The 20910-nt window shown below is 41.7% G+C and overlaps 1 protein-coding gene across 4 annotated transcripts in view; it reads left to right on the forward strand.

The window, feature by feature from the left end:
* The first annotated feature begins 1642 nt into the window (after nt 1-1642).
* The window catches only part of LOC136325534 (cryptochrome-1), a 73507-nt gene continuing 54239 nt past the window's right edge, over nt 1643-20910 (forward strand). For 2 of the 4 annotated variants that reach the window (XM_066260072.1, XM_066260061.1), the window contains exon 1: nt 1644-2437. In XM_066260072.1, coding sequence (XP_066116169.1) covers nt 2280-2437 — 158 coding nt within the window. In that variant the 5' untranslated portion in view covers nt 1644-2279. Of the gene's footprint in view, nt 2438-20910 lie in introns of all 4 variants that reach the window. The other 2 variants (XM_066260082.1, XM_066260052.1) reach the window with 2 other exon arrangements.

The raw sequence follows: 20910 nt of genomic DNA on the forward strand, positions 1-20910 counted from the left end.
AGTAACAAGTACAATTATTGAGCACCTATTTTGAGCTAGGTGTTAAAAGTAGGCTCTTTTCATTCAGTCTTCACAATAGCATGGTCTGATAAGATGCCAGGGGACTGGGGAGAACCTAAATCTGCAGGGGAGTGGGGCGCAGGAGTATTTTCACAACTTAGGTTGCACTTCATCTGAGTCTAAAAGAATGTGTAGAAATAAATATACTAGGTAGGGTAATGGTTGTAGTGAGCAACAGATTCCAAAGAGTATTTTATAGAGGAAAAACATAGAGTAAAAGTTAAGAGATACAGACTGTAAACTCCACGTCGGGCTTAGATTTTAGCCTATATCCATCTCTCCTGTATCTCCAGCACTTTGAACAGTGTCTGTTTCATTCATTAACTGTTGAACGAACGAAGAAACAAACCAATACAAAGACTGAATAAGGAACAGCATGGCCTGCAGTTCATTGTCCTTGGAAAGGTAGGCAAAGGCCACACTAAATATAAGAGATCAGGGCTGACATAATGTTGATATATTGCTAGTATTAAGAAATTACAAGAAGTCCAGGAATGCTTGGCATTAAGGTGACCAACTTTTTTACAATGAAAAGGACAAAAATAAATTGAAGAAAACAGTATCATAATTAAAAGAAACATTTTATTCATTGCAACAATACACTATAATATAATAAATGCATAATAAAAACATTTTTAATATTTTATATTATAATTATGCTTACATGCCTATTAATTTTTAATAATAATTATTAGAAAAAAGTACTCATTTAGATACAAATACCTCACATCACACACAATGGATCGACTGCATCGATAGAATACGGACATTTAGAGATTAGTCTTCCAATATCAAAAAGGAGGACATGTAGGAGGACTCTTTTCAAGGGAGGGACTTTCAAAAGGACTGCCTTCCCTAAAGGAGCATGATTGGTCACCTTATTGGCATCCACCCTGCCAACTACCCATCTTCTCTAGAAACAGTAAAAGAGTACAGCATTGCGATGTCCAGATGAATGGCGCGCACACCCCAAAGTAGGATTCTTTGCACAAAGCTGGACTGAAACACGTGGATCAAAGTGGACGTGGACCCTCCTACTCTCCTCTGTCCAGCCCTTCTAGCCCCCACTACAAGCTGGGCCCCCTCGCTACCTCTCAGAGGGAACAAAGCCGATTCTGGGTATTTCCTAACCCCGGCAGCTAAATACCCCAAGCGCGCTCCCGCTCGCCGGCCCCGCCCTACTTCCCCCTGGAATGCTGCTAAAGCGCACGCGCGCCTTCTGGAGCAGACCGCGCACCCGCGAGCTCCCCGCATCCCCGTGCTCATCCGGGTCTAAGCGAGCCTCAGCCAATGGTAGATGCTCATGGCCCCCGGGAGGCGAGGCTAAACCTTCCCTCACGTGGGTCCTGTGATCACCGGCGCGCCTCTGGCAACCGCGACCAGCCAGCAGAGAAAAGGGACGCAGATAGTCCAGTATCTGGGTGAGGATCGCCGGTTTGGAGATCGAAGGGCTGCGGCCCCCTAGAAGCGACTGAAGCGCAAGCACATTCCCCAGTCCGAAACGCTGTAGTAAACACACTTCAGAAACGTGAGGTGCCGGTGGTCACGTGGGGAGCGCGCCTTCCAATGAGGGGCCAGGGGCGGGGCGTAGGCCGCTGACGCGGCGAGGGTGGTGGAATCACCGGGCCATCTCGGGACGGGTCACCGGCCGGCAACCGTCCAGCGGCCTCGATCAGCGCCTCCGAGATCGGTCCTCACTGCTGTCTCTGGGCCGAGAAACAGCGTGGCCGACAGCGGCTGAATCCCTGCTTTTCCCCATCGGTGGCTCCTCTCGGGCGGGCCTCTTTTCCTCAAGGGCCGCCTCGGTGGGGCGAGGTTTCCGTGACGAACCTCCTGGGGCCGCGGGTGCCGGCTTGGGCTGTCGTGGCAACTCGAGCTCCTGGAACTTGTTCGCCTTCCGGGGGTCCGAGGTCCTCAAAGTTATGCGTGCCGTCCAGGCGGTTGCGGCGGGCGCCGGCTCGTAAAGGCCGTCACACCCGGACTCTGCCGACTGGGCAACCTCCATTCAGCTTCCAGCTGCGCCTCCAGCGCCCTCTCCCTCTCGGGTCCCGTCCTCGGACTCATTTTTTCCTCCCCCGCACCCCCGCCCCGGTCGCCCTGTCCTTTCATTCCTTGGGTGCGGCGATTCTCCTGGCAGCCGAGGTGTCGGTTATGAGCCGGACGCTCGTGCCTTGAATTTCTCGGTGGAGTAACTCGGCGGCGGCCCGCCGCGGCCCGGGATGGGGGTGAACGCGGTGCACTGGTTCCGCAAGGGGCTCCGGCTTCACGACAACCCCGCCCTGAAGGAGTGCATCCAGGGCGCCGACACCATCCGCTGCGTCTACATCCTCGACCCTTGGTTCGCGGGCTCCTCCAATGTGGGCATCAACAGGTGGCGGTGAGTCAACACCCCGGGGGGAATTGATCTCGGTGTTAAATGCATCAGGACTTGACGCGCGATCGGCCCAGTCTGAGAACTTCCACCTGGGACCGCCTTGCTTATGCTGTTTTAAGAATTGTGGCTGCTTTGAGTATGAAGTAGAAGAGACTGAATAGTTCTCTGGCCAGAGAGTGCTGGCCACCTGGAACACCTTGGTCCCCGCGTGTGAGTTACGTGCCTCGGCACTAATGGGAACTCTTAGTGATAGAGTTAAAGAAACCTTCCCATTTCTCAGTGGCCCGTGGGTTGATTTCTTTGGCCCCTTAGTGGCCTTCGAAAGGATTGCGGCTTTCCACGTTTACGTTTGTGTCCCGATAAATCATAGTAGGGAGAAAATCATTCAGTACCGTCGTCTCCAAACCCAGTTTTTTGTCCACCTTGAGGCTGACGAAGGAAAAGCAAGGGAAATGCCATTTTCTGGTTTCTCTCTGCTCAGCTCTTCCTCTCGACTCCTCCTTGTGGTTGACTGGACAAAGCACAGCTTTTCTTTCTAGGCAAAGTCTAGTCCTTCTAGGGATCCGAGTACTGGGAGAGACCTTAGAGAGGCCTGGTGATCTTTTCCTGAAATACCGGACTGCACGATTGGTAGGCCCCCTGGTGGAAATAAAAGTGTTCGATGATCAGATAATTGCAACATCAAAGCTACAGCAGTGAATAAAACAAAAAAATTCTTGTCCTTTTCCAGCATATGCTTCAGAAAGTAAAATATATTATTTGATGGTGAGAAATGCTGTAGAGAAATAAAGAGCAGAAAAAGGGGAGAAACAGTGCAAGAGATCAGGATGAGAGGTACCATTTTAAATGTGACTGGGGAAAACTCTGAGAAGGTGGCAACGAACAAAGAGATGGAGATGAAGCAAGTATAAATTGCAGCTGTCTAGGGGAGACGTGTTCCCCAGGGGAGAAGCGGTCCAGGCAGTGGGAGCAGGGGAAAGGTCCTAAGGTAGAACTGTCCTTAACCTTTGGAAGAAACTGCAGATAAAACCAATAGGACTGAAGCAATATAGGTGAGAGGGAAAGTAGATGAGATCAGAGAAGTGACAGGGCCATCCGACTAGAGCTTTATAGATTACTGTCAAGATTTGTCACTTTGCCTCGTTTGATCTCAGACCAATGAAAACTTAATCTTGAATTTGTCACTTTTGAGATTGAATGATTTAAAATATTTCAATATTTTCCTTCCCTTATCTCTTATTGAAATTACATCACACACAAAAAAACATATATACAAGTGTTGATAGAATTATTCATAATTTATTAGTCATAATATCCAAAAGGTGGAAATAACCCAAATGTTTATGTACTGATGAATGGCTAAACAAAATATGACATATTCATAAAATGGAATATTATTCAATTATAGATGTACTGGTATGTCTGACCGTTGGTGGCACAGTGGATAGAACATCAACCTGGGACACTGAGGTCCCAGGTTTGAAGCCCTAAGGTCATTGGCTTAAGCACAGGCTCTCCAGCTTTAGTGCAGTGTTACTGCCTAGCCTGATGCCACCCGTGCACCCCCACCCCATCAAGGCACACATGAGAAGCAATCAGTGAACAACTACACAACTACAAGTTGATGCTTCTCATCTCAATCCCTCCCCTCCCCTTGTGGGTGTGCTATAAATAAATAAATAAAGTACTAGTACGTGCTACAACATGAATTGAATCTTTTTTTTTTGTTTTTTGTATTTTTCTGAAGCTGGAAACGGGGAGAGACAGTCAGACAGACTCCCACATGCGCCCTACCGGGATCCACCCGGCACACCCACCAGGGGGTGAAGCTCTGCCCACCAGGGGGCGATGCTCTGCCCCTCCGGGCCTCGCTCTGTTGCGACCAGAGCCACTCTAGCGCCTGGGGCAGAGGCCACAGAGCCATCCCCAGTGCCCGGGCCATCTTTGCTCCAATGGAGCCTCGCTGCGGGAGGGGAAGAGAGAGACAGAGAGGAAGGAGAGGGGGAGGGGTGGAGAAGCAGATGGGCACTTCTCCTGTGTGCCCTGACTGGGAATTGAACCCGGGACTTTTGCATGCCAGGCCGACGCTCTACCACTGAGCCAACCGGCCAGGGCCGAATTGAATCTTGAAAACATGCTCAGTGAAGAAGCCAGTCGCAAAACCCCACATATTATGTAGAGACAAAATAGTAAATTAGTACCCTCTTTGAGTTTGGAGGGTTGGTGGAATTGGGAGCTGGTAGCTAAGGAACACAGGGTTTCTATTTGAGGTGATGAAAATGTCCGAGCAGGTTGCACAATTCTGTGAATATGCTAAGAACTGTTGAATTGTACACACACACACACACACACAAATCTCACCTCTTTAAGGCCTAATCCAAATGCCACCTTTTCCATGATACCTTTCTTTATCACCTTGTCTGGGATAATTAACCCTTGTGAACTCTTAAACTATTTTTTGATATTGCTTCTCACATCACCCTTAGTATTTACTCTTTTCATTTGTAAACATTGACATAGTTCTCATATATTCATTTCTTCCCATTTGACAGATTGCACCTCTCCTTTCTGAAAAGAAGGTACCATATTATTAAATTAAAAACTTATTTTGTATTCCTGTTCATGGCAGGCACTATTTTTGGTACTGGGGATACAACAATGAATAAAACAGAAATAGTCCTTGCCCTTGAGGAGCTTCTAGTCTAGGAGGAGAAAAAGACAATAAAGCAAATATGATATGTCAGGTGGTGGTAAGTGTGATGGAGAAAAATAAAGCAGAATGTAAGAATAAAGATCTGCCTGACCAGGTGGTGGTGCAGTGGATGGAGCATCGGACTGGGATGCGGAGGACCCAGGTTCGAGATCCCAAGGTCACCAACTTGAGCATGGGCTCATCTGGTTTGAGCAAAGCTCACCAGCTTGGACCCAAGGTCACTGGCTCGAGCAAGGGGTTACTCAGTCTGCTGAAGGCCCATGGTCAAGGCACCTATGAGAAAGCAATCAATGAACAACTAAGATGTCGCAATGAAAAACTGATGATTGATGCTTCTCATCTCTCTCCATCCCTGTCTGTCTGTCCCTATCTATCCCTCTCTCTGTCTCTGTTTTTTTTTTTTATAAAGTTTTTTTATTTATTTTTTATTCACTTTTTAGAGAGGAGAGGGAGAGACAGAGAGAGAAGGGGGGAGGAGCTGGAAGCATCAACTCCCACATGTGCCTTGACCAGGCAAGCCCAGGGCTTCGAACCAGCGACCCCAGCATTTCCAGGTCGACGCCCCATCCACTGCTCCACCACAGGTCAGGCCTCTCTGTCTCTGTTTTAAAAAAAAGAACAAAGATCTAAAGCAGGGGTAGTCAACCTGGTCCCCACCACCCACTAGTGGGAGTTCCAGCTTTCATGGTGGGTGGTAGCGGAGCAACCAAAGTATAAATAAAAAGATAGATTTAACTAGAGTAAGTTGTTTTATAAAGATTTATTCTGCCAAACTTAGCGAAAATCCGACATAAAGTACTTGGTCAGTAATTATTATTATATGCTTTAACTTGCTGTAACTCTGCTTTATAAATTTTATAAAGTAAAGTTACTTCCCTACTTTATAAGTCACCATTACTGTGAAACCGGTGGGCGATTAGAAAATTTTACTACTAACAGAGATACAAAAGTGAGTGGTAGGTATAAAAAGGTTGCCTGACCAGGCAGTGGCGCAGTGGATAGAGCTTCAGACTGGGATGCAGAAGACCCAGGTTCGAGACCCCAAGGTTGCCAGTTTGAACGCGGGCTCATCTGGCTTGAGCAAAAAGCTCACCAGCTTGGACCCAAGGTCGCTGGCTCCAGCAAGGGGTTACTCGGTCTGCTGAAGGCCCACGGTCAAGGCACATACGAGAAAGCAATCAATGAACAACTAAGGTGTCGCAATGCACAACGAAAAGCTAATGATTGATGCTTCTCATCTCTCCGTTCCTGTCTGTCTGTCTATCCCTGTCTATCCCCCACTCTGACTCTCTCTCTCTCTGTCTCTGTAAAAAAATAAAAATAAAATAAATAAAAATAATTATAAAAAAAAAAGGTTGACTACCTGTGATCTAAAGGAAGGGAGGAAAGAAGCGATGCAGATATCTGGGGAAAGAGCCCTCTTTTGTATTCTGTACAATGTCTAGCATTGTGTCTTGTACAGAGAAGGCATTTGATAAATATCTTTCAAATTCCCTTTGTAAGTCTGGGGTATAAGAGTGGGGCAGTTACTTTATTTCATTTAGATGGTAATGTATGTCTTAAACTCATAATTCAGAAAAATAATTTTCAATGAACAGATTATTTTTAATATTTAAACTTCAACATGTTTATTACATGGTGAATTGCTATCACATGTAGAATCTTAATTTTCAGTAACCAAATCTATTTATAATTATACCTACATATTTATTCATTCTTTCCTTCTATTGCTTGATTTCTGTAGAAGAGATAATTGGTTCTTTTATTCAAAGCCAATCTATTTGTCTATATCCCATTTTTAAAACTTTGCTCATATTTGTCCAGACTTTGTGAGGTTTAAGTGATAAAAACAAATTAAATATACTGTATTTAAGATGAACAAGTTCCAACATATGTATATATTATGAACTTTATTTTTGATTATTTATTCTTTCACTTTTACTTTAGTCTCTTTTTAGTTTGCTTCTAGTCAACATTTAAACATGATTAGGTCCAAGTTCTGTTTAAACAAACAGAAAAACCAACAGAGGAGCAAAGACTACCCTTGACTATGTTCCTCGCCTGCAACTATGTTTCTTATTTCCTTTGTTCCTTTGTAGCCAGACTTCATGAACAAAATGTCTAATACAGGTTGACTTCATTTCTTTATCTTCTTCTCACCCTTGAACTCACTCCAGACTAGTGTCATTCCACCCAGTACCTATTCATCCAAAACTGTTTTCATCAAAAGATACTTGTAAACTTTTTAATCCTTGATTTTTTACTATACACTTGACCACACCTTCCTTTTCTTTGTTCTGCTTTGATTGGAGGACCCTTCTATGGTTGTTTTTCTGCCAGAATTATTAATGTTCTTCCTTGACATCTCTTTTTCTGTACAACTCATAAATGCCTCTGAAGTCTATGATATCTCCACTTTCATTTTACATCATTCCTAGGCAGTCTCCTCTCTCTTTGTGAAGTCAGTTATCATCTATATATATGCCCAGAATTCACAAATCAATATCTTCATCACATATCTCCTGATCCATAGATATAGATTCCCTGCCTATTTGAATGTATTATATTACTACCTTAAACTCAACTTGTTTCAAAAACAATTCATCTTTCCCTCTACCTCTCAAATATAAACAAGAAACCTAAACTGCGTGTTTCTGTGTTTCCCATTTTCATAAATAATACTACCATTTGCCCAGTTGCTCAAATAATTTGCAGATTAGGTTGTTAATTATATATTCATTTATTTAACAAATATATATTTGAGTCTCTACTGTGTGCCAGTCACTTTTCTAATTTCTGTGGTTAAAATGGCAAGCAATACATAATTTCTCTGTCGTTGGGGAGTTCACAGTAAAAAGAATTTATTCAGAAATAAAATAATCACAAAAATGCATCCTTCTACCACCATCCATTTTGCTTAGATTACTTCTCTCCCCTTTCCCTTCTTTAATTCATTCTCTATATAGCAACTGGAGTGACCTTTTAAAATTGCAAATATGATCATGTCCTTTATTCTTTAAAATCCTCAGTGACATTTCCTTACCCTTAGATTAAAGTTCAGAAAGCCATAGGGTGTGGTTTAAAATCCCTGTGTAGTTTGGTCCTCTGCTTCTTTTTCCAGCCTTGGAAGACTGCTTCACTGAGGCATTTGAGCTGAACCTTGAAGTATGAGATAGATCTTAATAAACAGAGACTGGAGGGAAGGGAATTCCAGACTGAGGGAATAACATGAGGGAAGGCAGAGTATCCTGATACTGATGAAGAGGCTGGTATGACTGAATCATACTGGGATGAAAAATAGGAGGTATTGTTAGTATTATTTTGGTTTAGTACTGTAGACAGGTGCCTGACTCAAACAGGCTGAAGCAGAGAGAGTTGATTTGCAGGTGTAATTGAACAATCCAAGGGAAACTGGTTTCAGACCTGGGTTGATGCTAGAAGACAATCTCCAGGACCAAATTTCTCTCTTTGCATCTCCAAACTTCACTTATACTGAATTGGCTTTTCAGACAGGCTGTCCTCTGGTGGTAAAATATAGCAATAACAATAGCACTTAAAAAGCATAAGCCTCAGGCCCTGACCATTTGGCTCAGTGGTAGAGCGTCGGGGGGGGGGGGGGCGTGCAGAAGTCCCGGGTTCGATTCCCAGCCAGGGCACACAGGAGAAGCGCCCATCTGCTTCTCCACCCCTCCCCCTCTCCTTCCTCTCTGTCTCTCTCTTCCCCTCCTGCAGCTGAGGCTCCATTGGAGCAAAGATGGCCCGGGCGCTGGGAATGGCTCCTTGGCCTCTGCCCCAGGCGCTAGAGTGGCTCTGGTCGCAACAGAGCAACGCCTCAGAGGGGCAGAGCATCGCCCCCTGGTGGGCGTGCCAGGTGGATCCCGGTCGGGCGCATGCGGGAGTCTGTCTGACTGTCTCTCCCCAGAGCATCGCCCCCTGGTGGGCAGAGCGTCCCCCCTGGTGGGCGTGCCGGGTGGATCCCGGTCAGGCGCATGCGGGAGTCTGTCTGACTGTCTCTCCCCATTTGCAGCTTCAGAAAAATACAAAACAAACAAACAAACAAAAAGCATAAACCTCAGCTTCGGAAGTCTCAGCAAAGGCCTGTGGCACTCCAGTGACTCCATTTGGGCCAATTTCTGAACCAATTATTGTGTACCTCTGTTTGTCTGAGCTGAAATTACTATATATGCCTTATGAATGGAATCAGCTCTCCTGGACTGAAGTAACTAAAGTAGAATGAGTAGGAAGTAGGTGGATGTCCTACCTAAAACAACAGATGCCTATTATATAAGAACTCAGATCAGAAAATGGGACCAAGCCAGAAAAGCTTTCATCCCTGGTTGATGATATATAACTTGGACAACTAAAAGAATGATATAAGAAAGAAATAATAGTGTGGAGGCTTCATCAACAGTTCAGTTGAAAGATAATACAGGCTTGAATTAGGGAAAAGGTTATAAGGAAGAGGAAGATGCAAGAGAGTGATTGTAGAGGTACAATGAACACTTTATATGACTGACTGGACAAGGTAATTTCATAGAGGAGGGTGTGAGGGAGAGAGAATATACGATTCTCATGCTTTGTGTCTCTTTGACAATTATTCATGAACTAAGTTAGAGAACATAGGAATAGACCATATATAGATGAGGAAATGAGTATGTTTCTTTTAGGTCATTGATGAAATGAGATACTGCTAAGATATCAACATGGGAAATGGATAAAATAGGAGTTCAATTTAGGGGATTATAGACATTAGAGCTATGGATAGGGGAATAATTCCTATGTAATTAGAAGGTGAAACATGATTGACAGTATTGCATAGGATAAGATCCATCAAAACCTTGGTGAATACTATGTTTAAATTATTGATTTTTTTTTTTTAGAGAGAGAGAGAGGAAGGGGGTAAGTGAAAGAGACAGAGATGTTGATTTGTTGTTTCACTTATTTATGCATTCATTGGTTGATTCTTGTATGTCCCCTGACTGTGGACTGAACTCACAACCTTGGCCTATTGGGACAACAGTATAACTACCTGAGCTACCCACCCAGGACCAGAATACTATATTTAAGATGAAAGGAACTGGAGAAAGACTGAAGAGAATCAGAGGTAGAAGAGGAGCCAGGAGAGTGTTGTATCATGGAAACCAAAGGTGGCAAGAGTTTTTTCTTCATTGGGCTAGAGAAGGCAGGTTAAGTAGATTGAGTTTTGACAGTTGTGAAGGAAAAATTACACTGGGGAACAATTTTTTTTCATTTTCTGTTGCATGAGGTTTTAGAACTGTTTCTATATATTTCTGCATCGCTGATTCCAAATCTGAAATCCGTTTTTTGGTGCATGCTCTAGTTTTTATGCAATTTTAATTTCTTTTTGTTACAGTTAATGGCATGCATTGGTTTTTAAATTGGAGTTAAAGGGCAACGACTCTTGGATTGAACATAACCACAAGGCAATTAATGTTTTACAAACATCGCTTTTATATAATTGTAGTTGTTTTTAAATGTAAAAAATTATTATCTGATAAAAACACCCTCTTGAAAACAAAAAGCAACCTCTTGTTTTGTTTTAGATTGAATCATGGCTTCTTCGAGTAGGCCTAAGTGTAAGAATAGTCCTGACACCTTCTGTTATATATATGGCTGTTATACACTTCAACATCAAAGGCGCAGTATTTCATCATTTGTGACACGTGCATATATTGCCTATTTTCAAGTTCCCCTTGGCAATCAAGACAAGAATTGGGCTCCTCATATTGTGTGTCATAATTGTGAGAAAATGCTTCATGACTGGACAAAAGGAAAATGCAAAGGAATGCCTTTTGGTATTCCCATGGTTTGGTGTGAACCTAAGGACCACAGCAGTGACTGTTATTTCTGTCTGGTCCATACAAAGGGCATCGGCAAGGAAAAACGGCATATGATCACATATCCTAATATTCCTTCAGCAATATGACCTATCCCACACTCTGAGACAGTCCCGGTTCCAGTTTTCAATGGTTTTATTTCTTTTAAGGATGAAGAAAGTGAACATGGTGATCAAGTGTATTTTGATAAGATGCATGAGGAAATGATTGTAGAATCTGAAGGGTCTTCTTCTGATGCCAAGCAGTCATTAACCCCACAGCAGTTTAGCCAACCTGAATTGAATGACTTAGTAAGAATGACATAAAAATTGTCCTCGACTCTCTGAAGTATGAGGAGCATAACTGGATCATTTGTGTGGATCTTAAAATGATAAATTTCCTGCTAGGACAACAGAGAGGTTTCACGAAGTATCCTTGCTTTCTGTGTTTGTGGGACAGCCGAGCTCGGGAGAAACACTGGACACAGAAGGAGTGGCTGAAACGTGAAGCTCTGGAAGTAGGGATGCAAAATATTGTGAATGAACCTGCAGTTAATCGAGACAGAATCATTTTTCCCCCACTTCACATCTAACTTGGCTTAATGAAGCCGTTTGTTCAGGCTTTGAATAGAGAAAGTGAATGCTTTCAACATATTATTTCTGCTTTTCCTGCCTTGTCTTTCAAGAAGATAAAAGCAGGTATATTTGATGGACCTCAAATTTGAACCCTCATATGTGACGAAGAATTTGCTAGGAAGATGATTAAGGAGGAGGAAGCAGCATTGTAGTCTTTTGTGGCAGTTACAAAGAACTTCCTTGGCAACAAAAAAGCAGAAAACTAGGAACTTCTGGTTCAAAGGATGCTGTTGGCTTTCCGGGACATTGGATGCAAAACATGAGCGTTAAGATTCACTTCCTGAACAGTCACCTTGATAAGTTTCCTGAAAATTTTGGAGCTGTTAGTGATGAGCAGACTACTGCTAGAGCATCAAACGAGATTGTCCTCAACAAGTACACAAACGCAAGAGCCACAGATGCAAATTTTTACCTGAATAGAATTTAAATAAGTTTTGCGTAAATTTTATGATTAAAATAAGTTTTAATATGTTCTATTTCAAAATTGTAGACAAATTCTGATGTAATCATATCTTTTAGTGTATTAGTGTATTTACTGCATTATATAAATTATTATATTTTCACAAAGATGATGCCCAAGAAGACATTCTACTTCATTATGTTAAACTAAATGTTGAAAATTTTACAATAAGATGAAAACCTAAAATCTTGAATTGCAAAAAAAAATTGTAGCTTACAGAGAAAAACTAATGTCAGATTTGAGATCAGCACGCTCGAATTAGGTAAGAACAAATGTTTTTGTGGATGCAACAAATATTTTGTTCCCCAGTCTTAAATCAGAGACTTAGAAACAGGCAGAATAAACTACTATGAATCTTGAATCCTGTGCATTGGACCCTCAAGAAATTATGTTATCCTAATTAAGGGATATGCAATTTTGTCCTTAATGGACTAGACCAGTGGTCCCCAACCTTTTTTGGGCCACAGACCAGTTTAATGTCAGAAAATATTTTCACAGACCGGGCTTTAGAGTGGGACTGATAAATGCACAAAACAAAATTATGCTACCAGTGTAAAAACTGTGGTATTTTTAAATATAACTGTTGAACTTTCAATATTTATTGGGCTAAGTTAAAGGAGGAACGAGCATGTCCTCATTATTCAGGCTGTATATAAATTTGTTATTCTGACAATGTTTCATGTATGACATCAATATGTACTATGATAGGTTCAGGCTCGCTACCAATCATGAACCTACGACAATAAAAATAAACATGAATCTACTGTGTACTCGTATGCAACTTTATTAGAAGCGTCCTCTTAACATAGCACCAACAACATAACATGAGTAACATCCTCTCTGCCTCCAAACACTTTCTAGTCGCTATGGTAACGTTTAAACATGCCTTAAAAATAAGATACAACACAAAAACAAATATAAAGTGCATGAAAAATACAACTCACCATTGTTATGAATATTATAAGTTGAGTTATTTATTATAATGTTTATATAGAATGAGAGTAGCCTATCTCTCAACAACCGTAATGCTATATCAGTGGGAGCCCTGAGCTTGTTTCTCTGCAACGAGAGGGTCCCATCTAGGGGTAATGGGAGACAATGACATCCGAAGTGTGTTGCTTATGTCCAGTCTATTCCGTAATTTTGTTTTGGTTGCTGTCACTGCAGAAAATCCCGCTTCACACAAATAGGATGTCGGAAATGGCAACAGGGTTTTTAGTGCTTTTGTGGCGATCCCGGGGTATTCTGCCATGACTTTAATCCAGAACATTTTAAGGCCGCCGTCATTTGCAATCTCCAGTAGTTGATCTTCTTCTTGCATAGACATGCTGGATTCACCTGGTTTGTTGACAAATGGATCGCGGATCCATTCCTTGACAATTCGTGGATCTTTTGTGGTTGGGAAGTAGTGTTCAAACTCTTTTAAAAGCAGACACAGGTGATCTTGCACCAGCTGGGAAAATGAAGGCTTGGGGTCAGTCTCTTCCAAAATTCCCACAAATGTTTGAAACATGTCAAATATACCCCTGTTCACATGTCCCCACAAATCCAATTTGGCTTTAAATGCAGCTACTTTATCTGCCAACTTGAAGACAGTTGTCATTTTCCCCTGAAGTGACCAATTGAGTTCATTGAAGAGGTTAAATATGTCGCACAAGTAAGTGAGTTTTGCGACCCATTCCTTGTCACCGAAATGTGCTACTAGCAGTGACTTTTTTTCTGAGAGAAATCTCTGCGGCTCTCGTAATTCAAACACTCTGGCCAGGGACCTCCCTCGGGATAACCATCTTATTTCTGTGTATAAGAGAAGGTGTCTGTGCTCTGCGTTCATTTCCTCACAAAGCTGCTTGAACAGGCGCGAGTGAAGGGTGTGTGCTTTGATGTGGTTAATAACTTTAACAACATCATTCAATACGCTGTTAAGTTCCGGTGGTATATTTCGGCTAGCCAGCATTTCCCTGTGAATGACACAATGTGTAGACTCGCATTCAGGTGCATCCTCCTTAATCCAAGTAGTTAAACCAGACATCCTTCCAGTCATGGCAGCAGCTCCATCTATGCATATGCCAACACAAAAAGACCATTTCAGTTTTCCTGTTATATAGAGTCATCCAGCGATTTAAATAGTTCTGCGGCTGTGGTTTTGGTTGGCAATGATAACATATCCTCATGCACATCCTCTTGATAAAGATAACACATGTAAACAAGTAGCATTGCCTTGTTGTCAATATCTATAGATTCGTCAACCTGGAGAGCATACCACAGTGATTTTTTAATCCTTTCCAACAGTTGTGATTCAATGTCCTCTGCTATTTCCTCAATGCACCATGTGACGGTGGTAGCCGAAAGCGTATCTGTGCTATCTTTTTAACTGCAGCTTCTAGAAGTTCACGACAAATGTCTTTAGTGGCTGGAAGGATCAATTCTTCACCAATGGTGCATGGCTTCTTAGCCTTAGCAATACGATTAGCCACCAATTATGATACTTTCAGTGCACTCGCATTTATTGATGTAGTGGCCACCAGTAATTGTTTCTGTCCTTCTTGTTCATACTTTTTTCTTTCGAAATACTCAGAAGGCTTGTCTTTTAAAGTAGGGTGCTTGGTCTCCAACTGGCGAAGCAGTTTTGAAGGCTTCGTTGCCTCATTACTTAGCCGATCGCCACATATTATGCAGAGCGGCCTTGGTGCGCAAGAATCACCAGTTGCAATAAATCCATACTTCAAGTAGGACTCCTGGTATTGTCTGTTAAATGAAGCCTTCTTTTTCTTCAAGGTCGTAGGTTCTTCTTCTCTCTCCTCACTGGCCTTTTTCCACTTCGCAAAAAAACTTATGATGGAATTTTGTTTTTCACTCATTTTGCTAGTTTATAGGTTTAATTTTAGCAGCAACGTATCACGTGACCGAGACAAGCATCAGGAGTGAGTCTTAGATGGATGTAACAGAGAGAATCTGGTCATTTTTTAAAAATAAAACATCGTTCAGACTTAAATATAAATAAAATGGAAATAATGTAAGTTATTTATTCTTTCTCTGCAGACCAGTACCGATCCGCGACCCGGGGGTTGGGGACCACTGGACTAGACTGTTTTACAACTCTGTAAAAAGAGATCAAAGTTAAGGTGTCGAAAACAGATTAACAGAACAAATGTTTCCTGCTGATACAAATTATTCTTTTTCATGCCATGCAAATGAATTTTTAGAATGGCCACTATATATCTCTGTAAGTCAGATTCTTACTTGAAACAATTTTAACATTTTACTGGTTTCTTTATTCATTTTTAGATAAAATCTTTACCATATATTCATTTTGTATTTGTATAAGACTCATGATTTTATCATTTTGAAAATTATACTTAACTGTTACAAAGGCTCTGAGTGACCTGAAAGAGCAGTTTTAATGTAGCTGTAAGGACAGAAATGAGGTTGGTAGGGTATTACTGAAAATGTATGTGTGGCTGGTATGGGGGAGGAAGGCAGTGATTGAGGTATTAGTGAGGAGGAAGAGGTAAGACAAAAGTTTGGATGCATAGGTTCTGGACAGACTGAGGGAAAATTATAGTCAAGACAAGATGACAGATAAAAGTAAAATAGACAGAGAGTGAGGCCCCCAGTGTGGAGTTCTTTAAATGACAAACAATTGAGTTTAGAAAATTTGGCTGTCCTAAAACCTAAATTCAAACCCCTACTTTCCTGCTAAGTAGGACTGACCTTAGGTAACTCTCTCTCCCTTCATTTTATTCATTCAGAAAACATTCTTTTAAGTGCCCATTACCTGCCAGGCACTTTGCAGGGCATTGAGGATACAAAGATCAAAGTCGTGATTCTTGCCCATAAGGAAACTTTACACCACTGAAGGACTAATTAGAATATACCTGTAGAATGTTAAAAAGGACCTCTTTAGAAATATGCAAAGATAATCATGGGAGCCTGACCAGGCAGTGGTACAGTGGATAGAGTTTCGGACTGGGACGTGGAGGACCCAGGTTTGAAACCCTGAGGTCACCAGCTTGAGCGCGGGCTCATCTGGTTTGAGCAAAGCTCATTGTCTTGAGTCCAAGGTCACGGCTTGAGCAAGGGTTCACTTGGTCTGCTGTAGCTCCCCCCATGCCACCCCCCACACCCCACCCCTGTCAAAGCACATATGAGAAAGCAATCAATCAACAATTAATGTGCCACAAGGAAGAATTGATGCTTCTCATCTCTCTCCCTTCCTGTCTGTCTCTATCTGTCCCTCTCTCTGTCTCTGTCACACACACACACAAAAAAGATAATCACGGGAGGACAGAGAAGAGACTAACCTGGGGGAGGAAGTGGAGGGATTAGGAGTAGAGGTGGTGGATGTGGTGAGGAGGAAGGGCATGGTGGAGGGAGGGAGATAGTGGTTTGAGAGGAGACATTCCAGAAGATTTTAGAGGACTTCCTGATGAATGAGATTCTTGAGTCAGTGACCTAATATGAAAAGTGAAGTACTCATATATTGGTTATTTGAAAAAGGCAAGTGATGCCTTATGTAGGACAAAATTCCCGTTCTAAATTCTCCTGCTCACTTCTTTATCCCAATTATTTCTTAGGTGATTTCATCTAGGTATATACTTGATGGAATTCCTTATGCTTTTATTTTTTTTAACTTTTATTCATTTTAATTTATTGTGTTAACATGAATTCAAGTGCCCCACTCAATATGAATTCCTCATGATTTTATATTGTGCATCTCCTGACCTGACCTCTGTCTTGAGTTCCAGACCCTCATATCCAGGATTTGTACTCAGATTTGAAATAACCATCTTAAGCTAGTTCTTGCCCACACTCCTGTAACTCCTGTAGTTTCTCTAAATCATAATAAGTGGCAACATTCACCTCATTACTCTGCAAAAACCTAGGAGCCATCTTTTCTTCATTTCTTTTTTCCTCACAACTTCATGTCTAGTCCTTCCGCAATTATTATGGCTTTTCTTTCAAAATAACTTCCATATCCATTCAACTCTCACCCTCCCACTGTTATCATGCTGTCCAATTCACCAGCATTTTTTGCAGGACTACTGCAATACCCTCCTAATTTCTCTATTTTCATTTTTATACCTGCCTTCCCATTTAGGCGAGAGGAGAGGAGATAGTGAGGCAGAATCCTACATGTGCCCCAGTCAAGATCCAGCCGGCAACCCTGTCTGGGGCCAGTGCTGGAATATCAAGCTATGTTTAGCACCTAAGGCTGACACACTTGGATCATCTGAGCCATCCTCAGTGCCTGGGGTCATGCTCAAACTAATCAAGCAACTGGCTGTGGGAGGGGAAGAGGGAGAGAAAGGGGATAAGGAGAGGAGGGAGAAGCAGATAGTCGCTTTTCCTGTGTGCCCTGACTGGGAATCAATCCCACGATGTCCATATGCCAGGCCAATGCTCTATCCACTGAGCCACCATCCAAGGCCCAGAGTCATATTTTTTAAATCTTAATTAGATTAATTCATTCCTATGCTCAACATCTTCTAGTGACTTCCAGGGTATTTGCATTTTCTGTTTCTCTACCCAGAGCATTGTTGCTTCAGACCTTAGGGCTCATTTCTTCAACATCCTTTTTCAGAGAGGCCTTTTCTGACCATCCTATGTAGAGTAATAACTCCTACTCCTTCCCTACACCTCTACTTTTCACTTTCTTTTTGCCCCTCCTGTTTTTTTATGGCATTTATCACTATCTGAATTTATGTATTTATTGATTTACTTCTTTATTGTCTTACTTCATTAAATTACATAAGAGAGGTTGATTCATTATTGGTTCATCATTATTTATTACTGGTTCCTCAGCCCAGTGACAGTGGATGGTCCAGGGACACATATGGGTCCCTGAGACTGGGTATCTGTAAAGTCAAAACTATTTTCATAATAACACTAATACATTATTTGATTTTCTTACTGTCATTCTCTCACATGGGTACAGTCTTAATTTCCAGAAGTTACGTAAGTGGTCACATCATTGCTAATGGAATATGTGCTGGTATATTCTTGTGTTTCAAATTTTTTTCAGCTTTAATTTATCACATACATATTGATAAATATTATAAATATTACCTGTAAGACAAAGCTCTTTGGGATTACTCTGTAATTTTTAAGAATGAGAAGAGTCCTGCCCTAGCCAGTGGCACAGTAGGTAAAGTGCTGGGGTTGCCATCTCAAGTTCAGGGTTGCTGGCTTGAGCTGGCTCCATCATGGAGTCACCAATTCTGGGATCACCAGCTTTATCCCAAGGGCCCTAGCTCAATCCCCAAAGTTGCTGGTTCAAGCACCAATCAGGGCTCAAATGAGAAGCAAAGTGGAACTATGAGTTGATGCTTCTCTCTCTCCTTCCTTTTCTCTCTTTGTCTCTCTCTCTCTCAAAAAAAAAAAAATGTAAAGGGTACTGAGATCAAAAGTTTGAGAACTGCTGCCCTAGAACAACACTTGGCTCCTGGTAGGTGTTCAGTATGTACCTGTGGATTGAATATATTAATAAATATTCTGATTTTGTTGATGAAGTTTCATGTTGGCTTTCATGCATAAATTACACCCATAGCCTGATGTTGCCTATCATTTTCTCTAAAGTTGATTACAACCTTAAACACCCTTGTGAAATAAATGAGGAGAGTTTCTTCAGTGTGTATTTTTCTTCTGATCTAGTATAAGTTTTATCCACAATAATTAGAAACTCTTTTAGTGATTCACCTTTTATCAAGCCTTTTTGAAGCATTCAACTTAGTTTTCAATAAAACAGCTTTCTTTTTACACTCACATAATTGGTGTATAAACGATTTAATTAAATCATGTGGTTACAATAAGTTCAACTGGCATAAACAGGTTTGAGTAGTACAACTGAGTCTTGACATACCTAGAACTTTCACTAATTGGAATAGAAATCAGATGTATTAGAAAACAATAGCCTGCTTGTCTCAAGTTAAATGAGTCATGGCCATTAGTCAGTGTGGCCTCTGTATGTTTTACAGAGGATATAGCGGGATTGCATAGTTTCTATAACGGTAATAGCAAAAATAATTATAGTAATGTAAAAGATGTAACTAGATTTTTAAATTTTGACATTTTAAAATTAATTCTTATATACTTTTATTTGGTTTGCATTTGTTTTAATTAGATATTAGAGTTTCCTAGAGGTGAAAGAAAAAAAAATGCTCTTTTGTAAATGGAATTCTGTTGACTAGATATTTTTGCCATTTTTATTTAATCCCAGCTCTGTCTTCTCAGTAACAGCAATAACAGCAAACTAAGTATCTTAATGATGCTGTTTTGTTGTTGTTGGAGTTTTTTTGGTTTTGTTTTGTTTGCTGTTTTAAGTGATATGGGCCAGCAGGAATGAAAAGACTGTAAATAGGATGATTTAAATTATATTACTGTGCTGTAGTGTATATGTGCTAGAGCAGGGGTCCCCAAACTTTTTACTCAGGGGGCCAGTTCACTGTCCGTTGGAGGGCCGCTACATACAGTGCTCCTTTCACTGACCACCAATGAAAGAGGTGCCCCTTCTGGAAGTGCGTTGGGGGCCAGATAAATGGCCTCAGGGGGCCGCAGTTTGGGGACGCCTGTGCTAGAGAATGAACTGGCCGTTCCTGTTATTGGTATTAACATATAATGGACCCGATCTCTGGTGGCACCGTGGATCTGTTGTTGACCTGGAATGCTGAGGTAGCTGGTTCAGAGCCCCGGGCTTGCCTGGTCAAGGCACATACAAGAAGCAGCTATGAGTTGATGCTTCCCATTCCTCCCTACCCCTGCCCCCCACTTTTTCTCTCTCCTCTCTTTAAAATAAATAATTTTTTTAAAAATCTAAAAATAAAACGCATTAGAAAAACATAATGGGTGGTCATATTCTAATTTGGTGGTTAAAATACCGTTTTTTTTTTTGTTTTGTTTTGTTTTTTTTTTTTATAAGTAGTTACTTTTTTTTTAATACTTTTTTTTTATTTTTTATTTATTCATTTTAGAGAGGAGAGGGAGAGACAGAGAGAGAGGAGAGACAGAGAGAGAGAAGGGGGGAGGAGCTGGAAGCATCAACTCCCATATGTGCCTTGACCAGGCAAGCCCAGGGTTTCGAACCGGCAACCTCAGCATTTCCAGGTCGACGCTTTATCCACTGCGCCAACCACAGGTCAGGCTAAAATACCGTTTTTATTATAGGGTTTGGTGTAACTTTTTTGTAATGAGTCATAAGTTTAGATGATTATAGTGGGAATAGAAAGGAAAGATTGAAATTAAAGGGAAATACAAAAAAATGATTTGGTGACATATATGGGAGGTTTTAGAAAAGGAGGAGACAATGATGATTCCAAGTTTGAGATCCCAGGGAAGGAGACATAAAGTCAGAAGGGGTTAGTTTGGGGGTTAGGATGATATACGCTTGTTTTAAGATGTATCAAAGTTAGAGTAACAGCAGAATATCCAGGTGCAATTGGTTAGAAAGGACTGAAGCTAGAAAGGGAAGTTGGAATAGATATGTATATGTAATTGGAAATAATCCTTTGTGAGATGATAATTAAAAATAGGGAAATTCTGAGAACACTGAAAAAGGAATGACAATATGATCTTTAAAAAAACATACGCCTGACCAGGTGGTGGCGCAGTGGATAGAGCGTCAGACTGGGATGCAGAGGACCCAGGTTCGAGACCCCGAGGTTGCCAGCTTGAGCGCGGGCTCATCTGGTTTGAGCAAAGTTCACCAGCTTGGACCCAAGGTCGCTGGCTGGAGCAAGGGGTTACTCGGTCTGCTGTAGCCCCACGGTCAAGGCACATATGAGAAGGCAATCAATGAACAACTAAGGTGTCGCAACAAAAAACTGATGATTGATGTT

This window comes from Saccopteryx bilineata, chromosome 1, assembly GCF_036850765.1.
Source record: "Saccopteryx bilineata isolate mSacBil1 chromosome 1, mSacBil1_pri_phased_curated, whole genome shotgun sequence".
In the NCBI taxonomy this organism is placed as follows: Eukaryota; Metazoa; Chordata; class Mammalia; order Chiroptera; family Emballonuridae; genus Saccopteryx; species Saccopteryx bilineata.